This window comes from Cebus imitator, unplaced genomic scaffold (genome assembly GCF_001604975.1).
Source record: "Cebus imitator isolate Cc_AM_T3 unplaced genomic scaffold, Cebus_imitator-1.0 Scaffold304, whole genome shotgun sequence".
Classification (NCBI taxonomy): domain Eukaryota; kingdom Metazoa; phylum Chordata; class Mammalia; order Primates; family Cebidae; genus Cebus; species Cebus imitator.
The window spans coordinates 1686053-1707454 of NW_016107619.1; the positions used below are offsets into that span (position 1 = coordinate 1686053).

Sequence of the window (21402 nt, forward strand, 5' to 3'; positions counted from 1 at the left end):
TTACTGTCATCTGACACTTCCAGTCTCAGACACTAATTTCTGTTCTGTTTCACATCTTTTACACCTTCCCTCTCAGTTTCCAACCTTGCGCCATCCAGTTACTCATGCTGGCCTGGTCCCTGCCACTTCCTTTGGCACTGTCTTTGCCATGCAGTGAATCTCTTATTTCCAGCTTGGCATTCTCACCCCTTGTCACTTTACCCTCCATAGCACTGACCTTGATAGCAAGTACAAATCGCAGCGATTTCAGTAACTTTAAGGTTATGATACCATCAATCTTGCAAATGCCTGGCATTGTTCAATGAAGTCTATAGGGAATTACAGAAATAAAGTCATGGATAAAGAAAATTATGGTGTGCTAGTGGAAGCAGTATCCAGTTATCAGTAGATGCTAAAATAGCATTAGCTTTTATTTATATTTATTTAGCATCTGTAATACTCAGGTTACCATAAAGAACATTCTGTCCCATGAGGACTTTGTAGAAGGAGTGAAAATGGATATAAATGAGAGGGGCAACGAGTCACTCATCTATTGATTGAATAATTATTTATGAGTACTGATTATATTTTGAGGCTGAAGATTACAGAGAGGAAATGTTTTCATGCCAGGCTTCATGGAGCTTGTAATCAGTTGGGAGCAGTATCAACAAACAATAATAATGCTGGAAGCTCTTTGCATCTGGAAACACTATAAGCGCTGGAAAAAGGACTCACATGACCTTGTTACAATAAAAAATCCCAGAGATTGGGCAACAGATTCCTCAGAACAGGTCTCAGAGATGGTTACCATGGGCCAGAGCAGAAGCATCCATTTGCAACACACTCACTGACAGCCTTTAAGCTCACATCCCACTGAGTGTGTTTACTTATAAATTCCATCCATGTACTACTATATTTATATACTGCATACATTATAAAGTGTAAGTGAAATCAATATTAAAAGGATAACATTTTTAAAATAAATAAAAACAGAAGTGCTAACATCACCAGCCTGAGACCCACTGATCACCCTCGGCACCTCCAGAGCACACACCCCCTGCTTTGATACCGTCAGTTTAATCCGGAGTGAAGTTCTCCCTGTTGCTCCTGAAGAATCTGGATTGAATAAACTCATCCAGAGATTTGAGATAACTCACAATTGACAACTCTGAAGGCCTTGTGTGGTAATCCAGATGTTTCCAGGAGAGTAGGAAAAACCGTTTGTACCAGGCATGACTTCCCTGTGAATGAGTCTATTCAAGAGATCAAATTAGATTGAAGTTGCTTAGTGAGCATGGAATTAGAATAAATGGAATTCTGGTCTATAGAGATATTTCATCACACTTGAATAACTGATGAAACTACCTTTCTCCTCTCTGCGGATATTTCTGTCTGAATAACCAGGGCCAGGCCTCAAATAAATACTGACATGTTTTACTTTTAGCTTTCCTTTTTCTAGAATCATTTTAGACAACTGACCTTCTGTTAATACATCACCACCCCAGAAAATAAGAAAGTCCTTGATTGGATTGAAATTTTAAAACGTTAATTGCATTCGTGTCCTGGGGATACAGCCTAAAGAGACAGAATTGCTTTGCTTAAGGCTGAAGTCTGGCTGGGGACTTTGATCTCTGCAGGCTCTGGGGTCCCTAAAAGGCTCTCACCCAATTAGGATGAGCTGAATCCTTCTGGCCCTGGGCCTCATCTTCATTCCCTCCCAGCTTCAGAACTCCCTGATGAGCAAGAGGGTTGATTTAGGCTTTCTCACAGAGGTGCGCCTGAATGCCTCTTGCTGTGTAGTAAGCCAGATGTTGAGGGGGGAGGAAGGCTCATCCTGGATAAATAGCAACTTCAACTTTGCGAAGCACCTTTCTGTTCCTGTAACCAGCAGCCTACACTATATCATACAATATTCTCTTCCCCAAGAAGAAAGTAGCCTGTTTGCCTATTTTCTCCTACTGAAATCTATGATTTTATGATTTTTTTTTTTAAATAGAGACCAGGTATGGTGGCTCACACATGTAATCCCAGCACTTTGGGAGGCAAAGGCAGGCGGATCACCTGAGGTCAGGAGTTTGAGACCAGCCTGACCAATATGGTGAAACCCCGTCTATACTAAAAATATAAAAATTAGCCACGCACAGTGGCGTGCGCCTGTAATACCAACTACTCAGGAGGCTAAGGCAGGAGAATTGCTCGAACCTGGGAGGCGGAGGTTACAGTTAGCCCAGATTGTGCCACTGCATCCAGCCTGGGTGACAGAGAAAGACTCTGTCTCAAAACTAAAAATTAAAAAAAAAAGAAAAAAAAAAGACTACACTAAGAACAGGAACACATTAACAGTAGATTTTCCCAGCAGTCCCACCACCACTGTTTTTATCTTAAGATATTTACAAACATATTTTATACCAGTTTACTGCTTATGTATTGCCTGCTACAGTAATTAATGGGGAGACCATTGGCTGAGACAGCTTCAGAGACCTGGAACCTAGGGAGGCAAGCCAAAACCCTCTTCATTGTGAATACTGAAACAAAACTAAGCTTCTCAGCAATCAGAAACCACCATTTCACCTCTAACTAAAGACTTTCCACATTAACCACTCAAATAGTTTCTTTGTCTTGCGTCCACAAACACATTTCTCTCTCTCCAACGCTGCATCCCAGAAGACGACTTGTATTTTGGTGCTGCCCAATTCATGCATCACTGAATGTCTAAATAAACATGTTAAGATTTTAATATGCCTACGTTTATCTTTTAACATACCTGAAAACTTATCTAAATGTTGCTATATTGTAGCTGTTTCTAAACACAAAAACAAACAGCATTAATTGAATAAGACCATATTTTAATATTTCATAATTTAAAACTATGACTTAAGCATGGCAGAACCAACACAAAGTAACTTTTACTTAAAAATAGTAGCTCAGTTTAATATTGTATATGTGTATAATTTGCATAAAAGGAAGGAAAAATGTCATTTGTGTATGAATAGAAACTAATGGAGTGCACTTAGTTGATTCATTGTGCCTTTTGGAGAAAAGAAATAGCAAATATCATGTTTTTTAAAAAGCATACATTTGGGGTTTAGTATTAGAGCTAAAGTCTTCCGTAACGGCTTTAAATCACACCCATATATTTTAGTCTTTAGCTGTGATAATAAATGTACTCAGAAATGTGCACATTAAAAAGTCATTTCTCCCCTGAAGATGAAGTTGGGAGCCAACTTTTGATCCCATACTAAATTCGTGGTCCATCTGTCCTAATGGAACCTGAGTAACGAACACAGTTTGGTGTTTTTATTTCATCCTGTGAGCTGCTTTTCTCCTGGAAACACTGGCTACTCTGTCAGGCAGTGAGCGGGGAGAGGCAGCTGGTACAATCACATCTTCTCCAAGAGCTCAAGGGTAGAGGCTGGTTGAGAGACAGTTCATGAGCTCACTGCCTCACCCCCACACCACACAACAGCCCCACAGGTCAGAGCCTCACCCCCAGTCCCCAGGAGGAGGTAGTACGGGAAGAGGAGGTAAACTCACCTCTGAGAGTTTGGAGCAGGAGAGGTGAGGAAACTGCCCTAGCCTGGCCTGATCACTTCTCATTCCCAGCTCCTTACCTCCTCCAGGCTCCTTCAGTCGTATTCCTGAAGCACCTGTACCAGGTGTCTCGGTGGCCATTAACGCAGGAGTGGGCACTGGTTTTTCCAAGGCAGAGGTGGATGAAAAACGAGAGCAGAATGCCATTCGTGTTTTGTTTTCCTGAGGTCTGTCTTAGATGCTGCTTGCGCCATACCAAAGCCACCAGTACTTACTTATGCAGGAGTTCAAAACAGCCCCCACCAATCCACACAGTAACCCCAGGGGCTTCTCCCAATTCTTACATCTATTGGCATTTACTTCTTACAGTCCCTTAGGACCCTGTGGTAGGAACTCCGACTATATCAATCTTTATTGTTATGTAATTATTGTAATTGTATTGTTATATATTTATGTAAATAAAATATTGTTTATTGTAAATATAAAATATTTTATTGTTATACAATTTATATAAATTCTATAGTAACATTTAATTTTATATAGATTATATATATTAATATTTTAAATATTTTTAGACATAAATGATCATTATGTAGACACACATATAACTTTTGGAAAGTCAGAAATATATTTATGGGGATTTGGTCCAGTGTTGTTAAACAGGATTAGAGGAAATAACTACTGTTGCTAATGGTGCTTATTAAACTCATGAAATGGGTCTCCGTCACAGGGCTCAGCGGATCAGGGTGTGAGTTAACCTCATGTTTTTGTTCTCTTCCCACAGGGAATTACTGGAACGCCGCCTCTTTCCCAAACCCATCCTCCTACCTGCACTTCTCTACTTTCCAAGGGGAAACAAGTGCTGACATTTCTTTCTACTTCAAAACATTAACCCCCTGGGGAGTGTTTCTTGAAAACATGGGAAAGGAAGATTTCATCAAGCTGGAGCTGAAGTGTGAGTATAAGTTCCTTGTCAACTTATGGGGAGACACCTTGGCCACCTCAGGGTGGTCCAGGCCCTGCTCTTGGAAGTCCTTTTGATTCAAACATGGAAGATCTCCTTTGTTCCAAGAGCAGGACTACAGGGGGACACACAAGCCTGAGTTTCAGCTCCAATCTCAGTCCCTGTCCTTGGGATGCTCTCAGGGAAGCAGGCACATCCAGATTCCCAAGCAGTTATGCAAGAAGATGAGAGCTGCCCTCAGAATGAGGGAGAGGAATGTTGATTTGAGGCTTCATGTTTTACATAGCTGTTTTCCAAAGAGACGGGGTCAAAAGTAGATGAGAAGTGTGTGCACTGACCTGAGGAGCGGAGAGTGAGGGAAATCGTGCCAAGAAAGACAGGAATGATGAATAGTGACACCCGCGTGAGCTCAGGAGGCCACGGAGACCACAGGACTGGGTAATTCCATGACACAGTCTGTAGGTTTCCTAAAGAGGACCCTCACCTGCACACGCTCTAAAAGTGAGTTCTGGATGTAATGTAGTTAGCCAAAGTTACAGAGATGAAAAGAGGCAGAGCAAGAGAGGACGCTGCTTAGCTCAGCACAGCCAGGCTTGGAGCAAACACCCTAAGGGGGCATCCAGGCTTGGGGAGCTCCGTCGGTGGAAGGTGGGGGTTCCCTGCACAAGACCTGAGAAGCACAATGCTTGCCCTACCTAAATCCTTTAATCATCAAGACCCCAATTCAGCTTTAGGAAGTTACATTCCCCTGACTTCCAAGCTAGTTGATTATTTGCAAATGTTGAACTCCATTGGCTGTGAGAGTCAGGGAGACCACAGACCAACCCCTGTCCCTTTGCAAAATCTCAGCCTTACACTCAGCATATTAAAACGTCTCCCTTCCCCAAGTCTGTCCCCTTTAACTGAGTGCGTCTGCTCCTGCATCTGCCCTGAGAATGATCCCAAATCCATTTCCCCTTTCTGCTGAAATTCTGTCAGATTCACAGTAGCATTCTCAGGTTTAATTCCAAACCATCAGGTAAATTGCTTAATCTCTTTGACTCCTAATTTTCTGATTTATAAAAAGAAAATGTTCATTTGTGGGGTTGTGATGAGAATAGAATTTAGATATTCATAAAGCATTTATTTAAGTGTCTGGTAATTATTGTAATTATCATCTTCCGAGGATGCTCAATAGAGATCTGATCTGAGCCAGGTCTGATTGAAAGGGAGACTGAGGCTATCCTGGTCCTAGAATTAAAATTAATTAATTAATTAAAATCCTCCCTTTACTAAATTATGGATAAGAATAATTAGAAAGTAATTCTCGCTTCCCTTAGTTAAAATTAACTAACTGAATCAAACTATGTTCTGATTTCTACGTAACTTCAATCAAATTTTAGAAAGATTTTATGGGCACAAAAGAAAACTGCCAGTTCTATATTTGAGTGGTTCTGTAAGTTTCTATAAACGTGCTTGGATTCCCCCATCTTCATTTTATGTCCTCATGTTTTGTAAAGTCACGCCTGGGTGGGACGGAACACAAACCCAATAGAGGGAGAGCAGATGTTACCACTCAGCCCTCAGTGTCAAAGAATTTCTTCTTTTTTCTTTTTCTTTCTTTCTTGTTTTTTGTGTTTTGTTTTGTTTTCTGTTTGTTTGTTTGTTTTTGAGATAGAGTCTCACTCTGTCACCCAGGCTGGAGTGCAGCACCACAATAATGGCTCACTGCAGCCTCAAACTCCCAGGCTCAGTTCATCCTTCCACTCAGCCTGCCAAGTAGCTGGGACTACAGGTGCATTGCACCACACATGGCTAATTTTTGTGGTTTTTGCAGATATGCAGTCTTGCCGTGTTAGCCAGGCTGATCTCAAACCCCTGGGCTCAGGCGATGCGCCCACCTTGACCTCCCAAAGTGCCGGGATTACAGGTGTGAGCCACTGTGCCTGGCCACTAATTTCTAATTATGAAAAATCTTTAGAGCTGTCTTCAGAGTTTTCTAGGTCTTTCCACAATATAAAAAGCTGGTGGCACAGGGTGAATTACAGCCTCCTTTGTCATATACCTTACTTTCATCATATCCTTTACTCTGGACAAAAACATGTGAAACGTTGAAAACACAGATTGAAGCCTCTGATCTTTCCTCAGAGCCCCCTGTACCTATAATAACCAGCAAGGATGGAAAGACCTTTTTAAGATTCCCCAATATGCCACGTTTTCGATGCTCATCATTATATAGCATCTCCATCAGGGTTCAAAGGAGCCTCATGGAGAGGGAGGCAGACTTCTGTATTTAAGAAAAACTACAAAATAAACAAGAAGTGGTGTTTTCATGAAGAATATGAAGGAAAAAACGGCCATGATGGAGGCTTGTTGCTATCTCACTGATCACACTTTTTCAGCCAGACCCTTCGCCGTCAGGATTCCTGGGGCACTGGGTAGAGAATTCTCTCAGGCTCCTTTCCCTGTGCGAGGAATCACTCTGCAAACCTAATTGTTTTCACAGCAGTGGCAGCTACCAGAGGGGCCTCAGGAAATGTTGATTCTGAAGTTAAACTCTTTAGAACTGTCTCTGTGTTTTTCCCTTTTAGCTTGTTAGGCCTTCTGATCTCTTTCTGATAGGAATTCACATTTTGTTTCTCTGAGTGTGTCTCAAAGGAATTTTGTCACAGTTCATGACTACATATTGCTTTCCAGAATAACAGTTCTGTAATTAATTACATTGTGCCCTTCTGTCAAGAGTGGAAGATTCTTGACTCAGAAAACAGTGAGGCAGTGTACGATAAGTTAATGAGATACCATCAGCATCTTATGCACAAGTAGAAAAACACAGAGATTAAACCAGGGCAATCTCACTCATTAGCATGCTCTAATGGTAGCATTTTAACCCTATACTTTATGTATTTACTGTTTGTATTTATTCCTTCATTCAATGATGAGCCGATTTATATTTACTGAGTATCTACTATGTCCCGGGTACAGTGCTAGTGCTGAGGAAATTTAGTCAAATCAAGTGTGATTTCTTTCCCTCAAAGATCTTTGTTTTAGAAAGCAGGCGAGTAATTCAGGAGTTACGATAATAACAGAAAAAGCTCAGCTTCATTCAGACTTTCAGGCCTCATTCCAGGCATTTCATATGAATCAACTCACACTCCTAACCACCCTCTGAAGTGCATACTACCATTCACAGCTCCATGTTACAAATGAGGCACAGGATCACTAAGTTGCCTGGCCAAAACTATGCAGCGAGGAAGTGGCAGAGCTGGTGTTTGACCCCAAACATTTTGTGTCTGCCCCAAAGTCATTGCTGTTACCCTAAAAGCACACTGCCTCCCAGAACAGACATCACGAAAGTGGCCGGGAGCACCAAGGGGAATATTTAAACCTGACTGGCATGACAAGGAGTACTTCCCAGGGATGGAATGCTTTAATTAAATTTTGATGGATACATAGAAGTCAGTAAGGTGAAGAAGGTGGGGGGAGAACAGGAGCCAGGGAAAAAAAGAAGTTTCAGGATAACACCAAATGAACGAAGGTGTCGGGGACTGAACCTAAGGACCCGGTAGGGAACAGGTACAGTGAGGAGGGACTGGGCTAGCAATAACAAGGCGGGCAGGGATGAGGACGCAGTGCGCTCTGCCTGGAGGAGCAGCTGGTTCCACTTGACCCTGTAGGCTATGGAGAGCCAGTGCGTAACTTGATCAGCTTCGCATTTACCAGAGAAAAGACTGGAAACCAGACAAGTGGCCATGGGAGCCTGTGTTAAGACATAGGCAGAATGCATAGAAAGAGAGGAATACAGGAATGAAGCATTGTAGATGTGAAAGATCCTTAAGAGATGGATTCCGCAGACTTTTAACAGATACTTGTGAGGGTTAAGTGGAAAGGAGGATCCTAGAATGAAGCCGATGTTTCTGGTTTTGATGTGTGAGTGGAGCACCTTTCATGAAGGAGTTTGACATTCAAGAGCAAAATACAAATTGCATTCTGGGTATTTTGATACTGAGTCTCTGAAGGCTGTAGGAGGATCTAATCAGGTGGACACATATAGAGGATCCTGAATGGTCAAGTCTGGAACCCAGCAGAGGTCTCAGAGACTCAGCTTGGGAGTCATCATGACTTAGAGGATCAGGAAATAAGCATTCAGTGCCTTCAGCATGGTTGAGATTGCCCAAAACAAATGTGTACAGAGCGGAAACAAGATGTGCAAGAAAGACAACCAGCTGGGCACAGTGGCTCACACCTGTCATCCCAGCACGTTGCGAGGCTGAGGCAGGAGGATAACTTGAGTCCAAAAGTTCAAGACCAGCCTGGGCAGCACGGTGAAACCCCATCTCTACAAAAATAAAAATAAAAAATTTGCCAGGCATGATGACCTGTACCTATAGTCCCAGCTACTCAAGAGCCTGAGGCAGGAGAATCCCTTGAGCCCAAGAATTTAAGGTAGCAGTGAGCTATGATCATACTACTGCACCCCCAGCCAGAGTAACAGAGTGAGACGCCGTACAAAGAGAAAGAAAGAGAGAGAGAGAAGAAAGAAAGAAAGAAAGAAAGAAGGAAGGAAGGAAGGAAGGAAGGAAGGAAGGAAGGAAGGAAGGAAGGAAGGAAGGAAGGAAGGAAGGAAAGAAAGAAAAAGAAAAGAGAAAGAGAAGAAAAGGAAGGAAGGAAGGGAGGGACGGAGGGAGGGAGCCACATTCTTGTAGAAAACTAACAGAGAAGTAGCAAGACAGTGGTATCCCAGAAACCAAATGAAACAGACATTTCAAGAATAAAAGAAGAGTGTTAGATATTATTGAGAGGTCACTAAAACAAGGGCATAAAGTGACCATCAGATTTAATATGTAGCGATCGCTGTTGAAAAGTCAGGTATGACTAGGGTGAGTGGAAGTGGATTCAGAGATCAAGGGAGGCTGGTTTGGTTGTTCTTGTTTGAGGATGGTAGAGACTTGAGCATACACATAGATGAAGGAGAAAAATACGGTCGAGAAGGGGGATTGGAGATACGAGAGATAAAGGGACTGGCAGAAGGAGCAAGGTCCCATGGCTGTGGTTGTGAGGTAGACCCACAGCACCTCACAGGGGTGAGGGGAAGAGGTGGAAGTAAAGAGGACAGCATAAGCCACACACTAGGAAGTGCCTTTCCAAATCAGAATTTGTTGTTGTTGTTGTTGTTGTGTGTGTTTGCTTGTTAGTATTTTTGCGGTGGCAAAGAGATATTGCTAAAAAGAAATTTATGGAGCAGATACCAGAAAACCAAGACTCTAAATTTGTCTTAATCACGAACAACCATGGATCTGTTCATGTATTTTTTCAGTTTCCCCTAAAGGATTAGCTAGACTTCTCTAGATCCTTTTTCTGACTGAGAGGGCCATGGTCACCAGGGTCCCAACCTCAGGCCACCGCCTCCTGAACACCTGCTGTGTTGCTGGTGCTGGGAGATGCTGGAGACCCTGAAATGAAAGCTGGAGAACCCAACACCCACCTCCTAGTGAAGTAGACAAATGCATTAGTGGCAGTATGTACACATAAATTCACTCACTGAGAGTTTTCCAAGTGCCAGGCCCTGTTCTAAAGCATTTGTAGGTATTAACTTTCTTAGGTTACACAGCAAGTTTTATACACATTTTAGAGCTAAGGAAATGGGAGCATATAGTTGACACTGCTGACTCCAGATATGGTGCTTTTGATCATTAAAATAAGTAAATTACAGCAATAGGCATAAAGTAGTATGAACATTCGGTGGAGAGGAGCATGACTTATCCTGGGAATGAAAGGGAAGATGAGGGAAGGCTTCAACTGGGTCATAAAGAGCAGGCAAAAGAGTTAGAGGAAGGAATGGGGAAAAGTTCTAGGAGGAAGATGGAATGCAAGCAGAAACACAGGAAGGGGAGTGTTCGGGAAGCTGCAAGCATTTCCTATTGTTAGAGTAAGAAGGATGACACAGGCAGTGAAGATTTGGGAGCCAGTCTCAGATCTGATTCTAAATATATAGTCATCTAAATATTCAACTAGAATTGATTGAGTACCTGCTATGTGCATACCTAAAATGAACGTAAGAAGACATGACCCCATCCCAGAGGCACACACTGTCTAGTGGGAGAGACTAGTAATCCCTCTCTCTCTCTCTCTCTCTCTCTTTCTCTCTCTCTCTCTCTCCCCCCTTAGGTTTAGGGGTACGTCGGCAGGTTTGTTATATAGGTAAATTGCATGTCATGGGGATTTGAGTACAGATTATTTTATCACCTAAGTAATAAGCACAGTACCTGAGAGGTAGATTTTCCATCCTCTCCCTCCTGCCATTCTCCATTCTCAGCACACCTTTCCAAGTGTACTCAATGTTTAGCTTCCACTTATAGAGGAGAACATGCAATAATTTGGTTTTCTATTCCTGTGTTAGTTTACTTAGGATAATGACCCTCAGCTTCATCCATGTTGCTACAAAGGACATTATCTCATTCTTATTTATGGCTGTGTAGTATTCCATGATGTATATGTACCACATTTTCTTTATTTAAGACTATTAATCTCTGTTATTATAAAGCGATAGATAGATAGATAGATAGATAGATAGAGAGTTTTTTTTTGGGGGGTGGGGTTTGACAGATTCTCACTCACTCTGCCTCCAGGGCTAGAGTGCAGCGGCACAATCTTGGCTCACTGCAACCTCTGCCTCCTGGGTTCAAGTGATTCTCCTGACTCAGCATCCCAAGTAGCTGGGATCACAGGCATATGCCACTACATCCGGCTATTTTTTTGTATTTTTATACAGATGGGGTTTCACCATGTTGACCAGGCTGGTCTCAAACTCCTGACCTCAAGTGATCCACCCACCTTGGCCTCCCAAAGTACTGGGATTACAGGTATAAGCTACCACAGCCGGCCTATAAAACAATATTTTGGTTAGGATATTGTTAGCGGTGCAAGCAATATGCTGTGGTTTCCCAGATGAGGCAACATTTACTTCTGACTGGAGAATGAGATAAGTTTCCTTAAAGATGCTATCATTTTCACTGAGCCACAAAATAAATGGAAAAGGAAGTTTCAGAGTCAGAACGCCAAAGGAAAAAAGCACAGAGTCATAGATGGCATGAACACATCAAAAAGGTGTGACTGCATCCTACCCCCACGCTGCAAGGCTTACGGAACATTAGTTACCATCGTGTACAACCAGGGCCACCACAATGCATGGCACGTGGTAGGAACTGAGTAAGCATTTGTTGAATGAATGAAATGAATGAATGAGATGCTAGTCTGAATGGAGAGCCCTGGAAAATCTAGGTGGAGAAGGAGATCATCATGACTGAGGTGCTAGTGATCCAAATGTAGACAAGGAATAACACGTGGAAAGGTGGAAGGACAGATCACAGTCGGTGAGATTTTGGAATTCAGGATTTCACAGGAAAGCAGTTTGGGTGATAAGAATAAAAATTGAAATGGAATTTTCTAGGTTGTATCAAAAGGCTGCAGAGAAAGTCAGGGCACTGGGAGGCCAGAGTGTTGTTGGTTGGGCACCAACATCACTGTTGAGTTCCTCACTGGTGAAGACAGGAAACTGGATGGATAGGGAATTCATGAGCCAAATTTTACTGTCCCAGGGTTCAAACAATGACCACAATATGAACAGGGAGAGGATGAGTCACGGGTGGACGTATGGCCATTTGAAGATGCTGGAGCCATAGAGTGGAAGAAGTGGGGAGAAGTGCAGGATAGGATAGGCCAACTGTTCACCTGGCCACAAGAAATGGGCTACTTGGAAAAGGGGTCACAATTCTAAGAGTTGTAAGTTAGGGTCCCATTAGGGTGGACGGCAATCAGAGGAAGGAAGTGTTTCAGAGTGTTTAATAATATAACAAATAGTGACCATAGAGTCTTTATTTTTGTTTAACAATTAGAAGGGATTTTAGGCTGGGCACGGGTGCTCATACCTGTAATCCCAGCACTTTGGAAGGCCAAGGCAGGCAAATTGCTTGAGGTCAGGAATTTCAGACCAGCCTGGCCAACACGGTGAAACCCTGTCTCTACCAAAAATACAAAAGTTAGCCGGGTATGATGACGTGCACCTGTAATCCTGGCTACTGGGGAGGCTGAGGCATGAGGATCACTTGATCCCAGGAGGCAAAGGTTACCGTGAGCTGAGATTGTACCACTGTACTCCAGCCTAGGCGACAGAGTGAGACCCTATCTCAAAAATAAATAAATAAATAAAAACTAAATAAAAGAGATTTAGAGGACATTAGTGAAGGGGATTTTGGGGGGAAATTTTTGAAGGAAAAGCTCACTGTGTAGGTAACATTCAGGAAAAGCAACCAGAAACTGTTGTAATACTTTATCATAAGCTTCCATGTTGCCAAGTTTGAGCTTTTTCAGGTGTCAGGATAACACGGAGGAAATATTTGCATTTAGCAGACATATCTCCACAAAAATGTGGAGGCAGCAACCTAATGTCCTACTAATCTTAGGAAAGAATATTAAGGAAAAACTTTCATTTTCAAGATGCAGCCTTGTGCAATATACATGCTCAAGAAAGTCAGAAGAAAATATTCTACAATATAAGGAAGCTGATGAATCAGAAGAAGTAAATTAATGGCAATTTATCTTCCAATGTTTCAAAATTGGAACAACTTTTTATTTTTAAGCAGTTTCACTCTTGTAGATGTGAAGAATGTCTAATTCCACTTAACTGTGCTGTTGTGCTTTTGGGGTGTTATTTAGGATGTTTTTTAAAAAATGTTGTGGCTCTTGAGGCCGGGCGCGGTGGCTCAAGCCTGTAATCCCAGCACTTTGGGAGGCCGAGGCGGGTGGATCACCAGGTCAAGAGATCGAGACCATCCTGGTCAACATGGTGAAACCCTGTCTCTACTAAAAATACAAAACATTAGCTGGGCATGGTGGTGCGTGCCTGTAATCCGAGCTACTCAGGAGGCTGAAGCAGGAGAATTGCCTGAACCCAGGAGGCGGAGGTTGCGGTGAGCCGAGATCGCGCCATTGCACTCCAGCCTGGGTAACATGAGTGAAACTCCGTCTAAAAAAAAAAAAAAAAAAAAATTGTGGCTCTTTATTAATACAAATCAGGTGTTAGCATCTGGATTTTTCATATATATATATATGAAATAAATATTTATTTATTTATTTAGAAGCAGGGTCTTGCTGTCACCCAGCCTGGAGTGCAGTGGTGCAATCTTGGCTCACTGCAACCACCGTCTTCTAGACTTAAGTGATCCTCCCACTTCAGTCTTTCAAGTAGCTGGTACCACAGGTGCACACCACCACACTAGGTTAATTTTTGTATTTTTTGTGGAGACAGGGTTTCACCATATTGCCCAGGCTGGTCTCAAACCCCTGGACTCGAGTGATCCACCCACTTCAGCCTCCCAAATGCTGGGATTACCACCATGAGCCACCATGCCGGGCCCCTGGGTTTTTCTCTTTAATTATCCAAGCCAACTTGGGTTATCAACATGAATTTAGGAAGAATTTTAGTGTTTCTACTACTTTGCAAGTCTAACTATGGTTTCAATTTGTATTCAACATTTGGGATCTAAAAAATGATTTTGACTTGGTCATTACTATACATAAGAAAAAAAATTATTCTCTCCGCAAAAATAAAATGTGAAGACCTGAATATTTAATAACAACATTTTTTTTTTAAATTCTCTAACTTCTTAATTTAAACTTTTTGATTTGAATTATAGACCCAAAAAAAGTTTAGAAATGTAAACTAAAAATGAAATTTGTGCTATATTAAACCTTTTCACATATTAGCTTTTTGTTCTTATTATTAAAAGATATATAAATTATTGGCAAATCAATTTGAATTACACTTATCAAGATTTCTTTGCCAATTATACTGAAGGGACAATTAGTTACTGGAATGTACAGTAGAGTTATCCTAGAGTTATGAGGATGGAGTTTAGAATAGAATATCTTCTGGATGTAAAAATATTTCATTTCAAGTTACCTTAGAGTTTGCTGGTCCACTCATGTCCTAATCTGGAAATTTCCGGAGAGGGTTGGGAATTCCTCCAAAGCTGGCCAGACAGAGTGACATCTCTCTACAGATTTTATGGTTCTGCCTCTCTCCCCCCACACTTCAGAGGTGGCTTTGGAAGTTCACCCAGGTTTCCTGGCCAGCCCTCTCACAGGGCAGCTCCTATGGGTGCTACATAACCCCAGTCTCTCTGCATCTCTTTTCCTCCCCTTCACGGAGATGGTGAGCTCTCTCTGTTGGCACTTCCTGGCACCAGGAAGGATTCTTCCTTTTGCAGTTACAGCTGCCTTCTTGGTAAGAATTCCTTTGCCTAAGGCCCCGATCCTGGATTCCAGGTAACCAAGGGCAGGCTACTTCCAGTCACACCCAAAGAGATATGTCTTCTGGGACTCAACTTCTGCCCTGGAAACCAGCTGACGTCCAGGACATAGACTCTCCGAGACCTTACTAGAGACCTGGTGTTCTTAGACTCTTCCTATTAAACTCCAGCTTATTTACATAGTCAAGGGCATTTTAGACAATAAAAAGAAAGTAAACATCAGGGGAAGGATTCCTTCAAAGATATTACATGGTACATACATGACAGTATGCCCTAATTTCTTTCATGTGATGCTAAAAGATAAGTCAAAGTAATCCACAGAGATTACTACAGTGAAGCCAGAATGTAACTATCCCTGGGGATAGCCAATGCCGACTAGGAGGGTGTGCAAAGGAACTTTCTGAGGAGTGAAAATATTCTTTATCTTAATGCAAGGAATGATTACATGTGTGAAAATGCATCCAGCTGCACACTAAGATATGCACCTTTTACCGTGTATACATTACACTTCAATGGAAAAGTAGAAAAAGAGAAAAACACTGCTCTGAGAAAATCTTGAATGACAAAAAAGTTAATAAAACACTCGATTTTTCAACTAGAGTGAGAGAGACCAGGATTCTAAGCTGACTGACCATAGACTAGTCCTGGAACATTTCCAGACTTTATCATGTCCACTTGTAAAACATGAAGGTTGAATAAGATGGTATTTAAGGTCTTGTCTACCATTAACAATTCTGCAAACCTGTCAGAGACCCATTAAACTCCAGCTTATTTACATAGTCAAGGGCATCCAGTGTGGCTTACCCCCTCCCAACCTAAGTGAATTCATAGCCAAGCAGCACCTTAAATTTTCATGCCTTAAATGAGCATCTTTAGGGTGCTCATTTCCCCTAAAGATGACGGACGGGGGTGGGGGGGGGTGCAGTGGAGGGATGTGCCACAGTAAAACACCTGCATCCAATAATTCCAGTCAGCATACATGCTTTGACCAAAGGTAGTCAGGAAATTTCCTAAAATTATTACCATCTAGTTGTAAATGCTAATTAAAGAGCCATCAGAATGGCCCATGGATACCTCAAGCTCAACATATCAAAAGTGAAATCCACCATTTACACCTAAAAGCCCCCTCCTGTGCTCCCACTTAGTTAATATCATGGCTGTCTTCTTCATTATTCAAATTAGAAAATTCAATGTCCTATTTAAAGTTTTACTAACCTCCCCATAGGAGTTAGATTGTTTATCTTGATAGAACACTGCACTTTTAATATAAAGAAATGCTCTTCTTCCTGTAAGCCATCATACCAGAGCAATGTCAAAGAAAGCATCAATTCCAACTAGTCATAAAATGCAGCTGGAACGTAGATGCAAAGATAATGAAATCATCCCAGCATCTCTACCTCCCAGGATGGCTTTGCTAGTTGGAATCCCTGGATTCTAGGTTCAGACAGGCTCATAATTTGACTCCCTCACTCCAGTCCCTCTCTCCTGATATCCACCCTCCCCAGTGAGGCCAAATTTCTACAGATCTGGTCCAGTTACTCCTTTCCTTACAGACCACCATGATACCCGTTATGCCTTATAAGACAAAGGAAAAATCCAAGTTTGGTAAGTGATTTAAGGCTTAACTTAACTTTTTAAGATTTTTCCCCACTCCATATAAGCTTTGCCCCTCACCCACCAGCACCATGTGCCCAAGCTTCAGACATGTCCAGCTACTGATATTTCCTGGACACCACTACCCTTTCCTAAGACTGACTGTCTCTGCCTGTTCTGGAATTGTTTCCCCTTCATTGAAATCCTGCCCACATAAAATATTTGTTTATTATTTTCATATCTTGATTTAAAATATAAAACATAAATGAGACAGAAGTCTTTATTTGCCTATAAATACCAAAATTTTTTACAAGACAATTAATTAGGTGCATTTCATGGAAAGTAGCAGGCATCCTTATTAATCAGCATCTTCACATAGTATTTGTCTGAATGGAGTAGTTTATCATTACTCCAAAGACATGCTGAAGTTTCATTAAAATTTTCTGATGTAATTTTTCTTCTACCTCACGCTCTCGAATTCGAATATGGTTTCTATGTTATTTCCCGTATGTGGTAGTTCATGAAATCTTTCCCTATTAAAAGATGGCATATCAAAATATCAAAAAGACCAACAACTAGAATTGGCCTGCCTAAGACCATCTGTAAGACAACAGGCCCTGTAAGAGAAGAAATCAAAGAAGCTTGAATTCACACATTCTGAGACAGATAGAAGAAAGACTATGCTATTATTGCTCAATAACGAACACATGGATTTATGAGAAGAGCAGAAATATATATGAGAAGCTTAAATTATAACAAGGTTAGAGACTTTCTGTCTGCCATTCTAGGAGCTGACAGTATCTCCATAGGCTTGATATTTTTATAAAAACAAATGCTTCAGGAAAAGAGTTAACAGTCAGTCAGCGTGTGTTGCTAACACTGGAGAATTGATTCAACTAAGGATGACACTTGGGACCAATTAATTCAAAGCTGGTTGTTTTTTTTGTTTTGTTTTCTTTTGTTTTTAAAAAAGAAAAGAAGATACAATAAATCAGGGAGTAGAGCTTCATTTAAATATAGTGAGAAACTGAGACAGATTACTTAAAGAAGCTCAGAACCAAAGGATGTCTCAAAAGGCCAAAGACAACTGTAAGTAAAACAAGCGCTAGGTTTCTATAAGCTATCAAATGCTGAAATTAAAATCATGTCTCAAATGATAGTGATAATAATATGCATGCTATGCTCTGGTCCATGAAGACGTTCCATACAGTGATTCGGAGGTTCAGCCTCCTTTTCTCTGTGATTCCACCATCCTCCAGAGCCAGGGAAGTCTAGTTGGCAAAGAGAGAAAGGGAGGATAGAGAAGCATTCTCTCTTCTTGACCAAACTGAACCTGAGTGAAGATATTCCTCTGCCCTCCTCCCTTGGTAAGAGCTAGTCAGATGTCTCCACCTGGATACAAAGGGACCAGAAAGGCAGCTAATGGCTGGATAGCAGCTTTGCAGGGGTAATGACGAAAAGGGGAAAGAAACCTTCCGTAAACAGTTAGTGGTCTCTCTCACAGGTACTATGGCACCAAAAAGGAGTAAACTTTGACCTAAAGACACCAAGGGATGTTTCCAGGAGATGCCACATTTGATTTGCCTTGAAGGATGACAGGCAAAAATAAGATAAGGGCATTTTTCTGGAGAGAAAACAGCACAGGCAAACGCAGGGAGAGGACGTAAACCATGCAACATGGAAGCACTTGCAAGTAATAAAGCTGAAGCCCAAGGACCACTTCAAAGATATCTTTCTCTAGAGAAATGACATACTGCCTATCTGTTAAGAGTTTGACAAATGAAAGCTGGCTGGACCTCAGGCCATGTCGGAAATTACTCATTTTCCTTGCCTTTGTGGATGGTGTTAAAATGATCAAATTTGGTTTTCTGCATCTCTGAATTTGATTCCTCTGATGAGAACTGATGCGAATGCCAAATGACTTTTATGAAGAGTGGTTGATATTTAGTATTCTACAGAGTCTTTCTGGGTAAGTGCAACCAGAGCCAATGAATAATAGAAGCAGTGTATATCTGTCAAGTGTAATTATAACACTGAATTATGCTCATCCAGCATTCCGATTCCTGTATACATTAGTTTAAACATCAGAACATGCTGGCGCTTCAGACCTGTGAGAATTTTACTTTGAAAAATAGCGTGTCCTTGTTTTTAGCCATTTTTAACAAGGAAAAATAACTTATATCTTGTTGAATATTATTTTATGGTAAAGGTTGACCACTGTCTTTTTTTAAAAAAAATCTTCTCAAGTTTCTAAAAACAGGGGAGAAATAAGAAGGAATATTTCAATCTAGTTTTAAATCCCCTCTATTTTTCTGTATTTAAAATCTTATTCTCTGCATTTTGATAAGCCTGTCTTTCTGATTAAATAGTTGTTAAAGTTACAGAATAGAGTTGCTTATAAAGTCACCAGTCTTTGCCAAAGAAAGTGGAAATTATCAGATTGTATCTTTCAAATTATACAAGTATTGTTTATTGTTGAATGATTTAAAAATTCAGAGCAGCAAAAAGACAAAACAAAAATTCAGCTATACTCCCATATTCCAGTATATATTTAAATTATCATTTTGGTGTCTATATTTCTAAACATTTTTCTGTGCATTTAGATATACTCACTTTTTTACAAAAATGAGATCCTGTGGTGCATATTGTTCTGTAACCTACTTTTTCCATGTAACAACATTTTAAGAACACATTTTCATGTCATTTTTCTTAAGACTCCATAGCAATATTTTTTTTCAACTAAGAACAAGGACTGTGTCAGAATCTCCAAGAGGGCATGTGTAGTTTGAAAAATTATAATTTTATATTTAGAAAGAAAACCCCTAAATAGCTATTTTTTTTGGTAACATAACCTATAGAATATAAAGCATAGAAATTTCCTATTGGCTGGTAGGATGTTTATCTGAGATTTTCTGAGGTTTGTTATATTACCATTGGCCTCCTACATGGGGCATAATTAGATTACTATGTCAACAAATGCAAGCACAGACTTTGAAAGGTTGTGAAATACAGTGCCTCAACTGCCATGTGTTCCATTTAATCAACAGTCCCTTGCTGTTGGGCTTAACTTTTTAAAAGATAAATTTCCACACATTCCAACCCACTGGCTTCTTGTCACTCATTCTCAATCATAATATATGATAGCATACTATATGTTTTAAGTATGTGGCATTTGATTGATTTTTAATACCTACTCACATATCACAGCCTCAAGCTGCAGGGCAGGCTCAAATGATTAAAGTGAAAGACAGTCTGGGTTTGGTGGCTCATGCCTGTAATCCCAGCATTTTGGGAGGCCGCGACAGGTGGATCACCTGAGGTCAGGACTAGCCTGGTCAACATGGCGAAACCCTGTCTCTACTAAAAACACAACAATTAGCTGCGCTTGGTAGCAGGCACCTAAAATCTCAGCTACTCAGGAGGCTGAGGCAGGAGAATCATTGAAACCCAGGAGGTGGAGGTTGTAGTGAGCCAAGATCATGCCACTGCACTCCAGCCTGGGTGACAAAGCGAGACTCTATTAAAAAAAAAAAAAAGAGGAAAGGAGGGGGGAGGGAGGAAGGGAGGGAGGGAGGGAGGGAAGAAAGGAAGGAAGCCCACCTGCCCACATTAGGAAGTCCAGGCAAGAATGCGCTCAGCAGGTCATATGGTAGTTTGGACATTTGTCCCTCCAAATTTCATGTTGAAATGTGACTCCCAATATTGAAGGTCAGACCTAGTGGACAGTGTTTGGGTCATGGGGGCAGATCCCTCATGAATGGCTTGGTGCCCTTCCCATGGCAATGAGTTCATGTGAGATCTGGTTGTTTAAAAGAGCTTGGCACCTCCTCCTCTCTCTCTCACTTCCTCTCTTGCCATGTGATGTGTCTGCTGCTCCTTCACCTTCCACCTTGAGCATAAGCTTCTGAGGCCCTCACTAGAAGTAGATGCCAACACTATGCTTCTCATATACACTGCAGAACCATGAGCCAAATAAACCTCTTTTCTTTATAAATTACCCAGCCTCAAGTATTTCTTTATAGCAATGCAAAATGGACTAGTACAGCTGGACAGTACTGCTAACTGATGACTATCCTCAAAGCTGTTCCCATTCATTCACCTTATTGAGCCTGTGTCAAACCATCCCAAGACAGAGGCTGGAGACGAGCTTAACCCCACCTGCAACTGCCCTCTCCATGGAGCTACTCTATAGAAAAACCGTGTTCCATTAGTTCACTAAATCAAGACAAAAGTAAATGTACTCGTTTGAACATTGTATAAACTAGTCCTAAAAGGGTTCTCACATGTTTTATATGTGCAGTCTTTAGGGAGGCAAAACATTTATTTATGTAATCTATAAAAGAAAGTTATATTTTCAGCTGTTATCCAAAACAAGGGAAGAGTACTCTGTGAAAAATTGTTAGCATTGTTTTACAATATTCATTTCCAGAGGAATGCTTTGCTTAAGTAGAAGTTGGCTGACACAACCATAAGGGATTCTGTGAAGTGATTTCTGTCATTTTTCACAGATGGAAACATATTAACTCAAAGGGCTTGCTAACTCTTCTGCAACTTTAAAGGAGCACTTATCCTAAGATACTTTCAAACCTGAGATTCTGAGATCCTGTATTTTTTAATATTCAACCCTTAGGTTCCTCATTTCTAATATTCATTACTAAGTAGACGATAAAGAACAAATTAATCGTAGCTTCAGAAAAACTAATAAAATAATTTAAATTGGTTCTGCATCTCTTGTGACAATTCTAAGGCAAAAGGCACTTTTATAGAAGTCTTTCACACTTTAACAAAGCTTGCTATATAGAAAGAAAGCGATTCGGCTGGGCACGGTGGTTCACACCTGTTAATCCCAGCACTTTGGGAGGCCGAGGTGGGTGGATCACCTGAGGTCAGGAGTTCGAGACCAGCCTGGCCAACATGGCAAAACCCTGCCTCTACTAAAAATGCAAAAGAATTATCTGAGTGTGGTGGCACGCACCTGTGGTCCCAGCTACTCAGGAGGTTGAGGCAGGAGAATTGCTTGAACCTGGGACGTGGCAGTTGCAGTGAGCC

At 41.2% G+C, this 21402-nt stretch overlaps 1 protein-coding gene across 1 annotated transcript in view; it reads left to right on the plus strand.

Moving 5' to 3' along the window:
* CNTNAP2 (contactin associated protein 2) overlaps positions 1-21402 on the plus strand; it is a 1742807-nt gene that overhangs the window by 1439185 nt on the left and 282220 nt on the right. The window contains exon 23 of the mRNA XM_017502914.1: positions 4295-4465. Coding sequence (XP_017358403.1) covers positions 4295-4465 — 171 coding nt within the window. The remainder of the gene's footprint in view (positions 1-4294; positions 4466-21402) is intronic.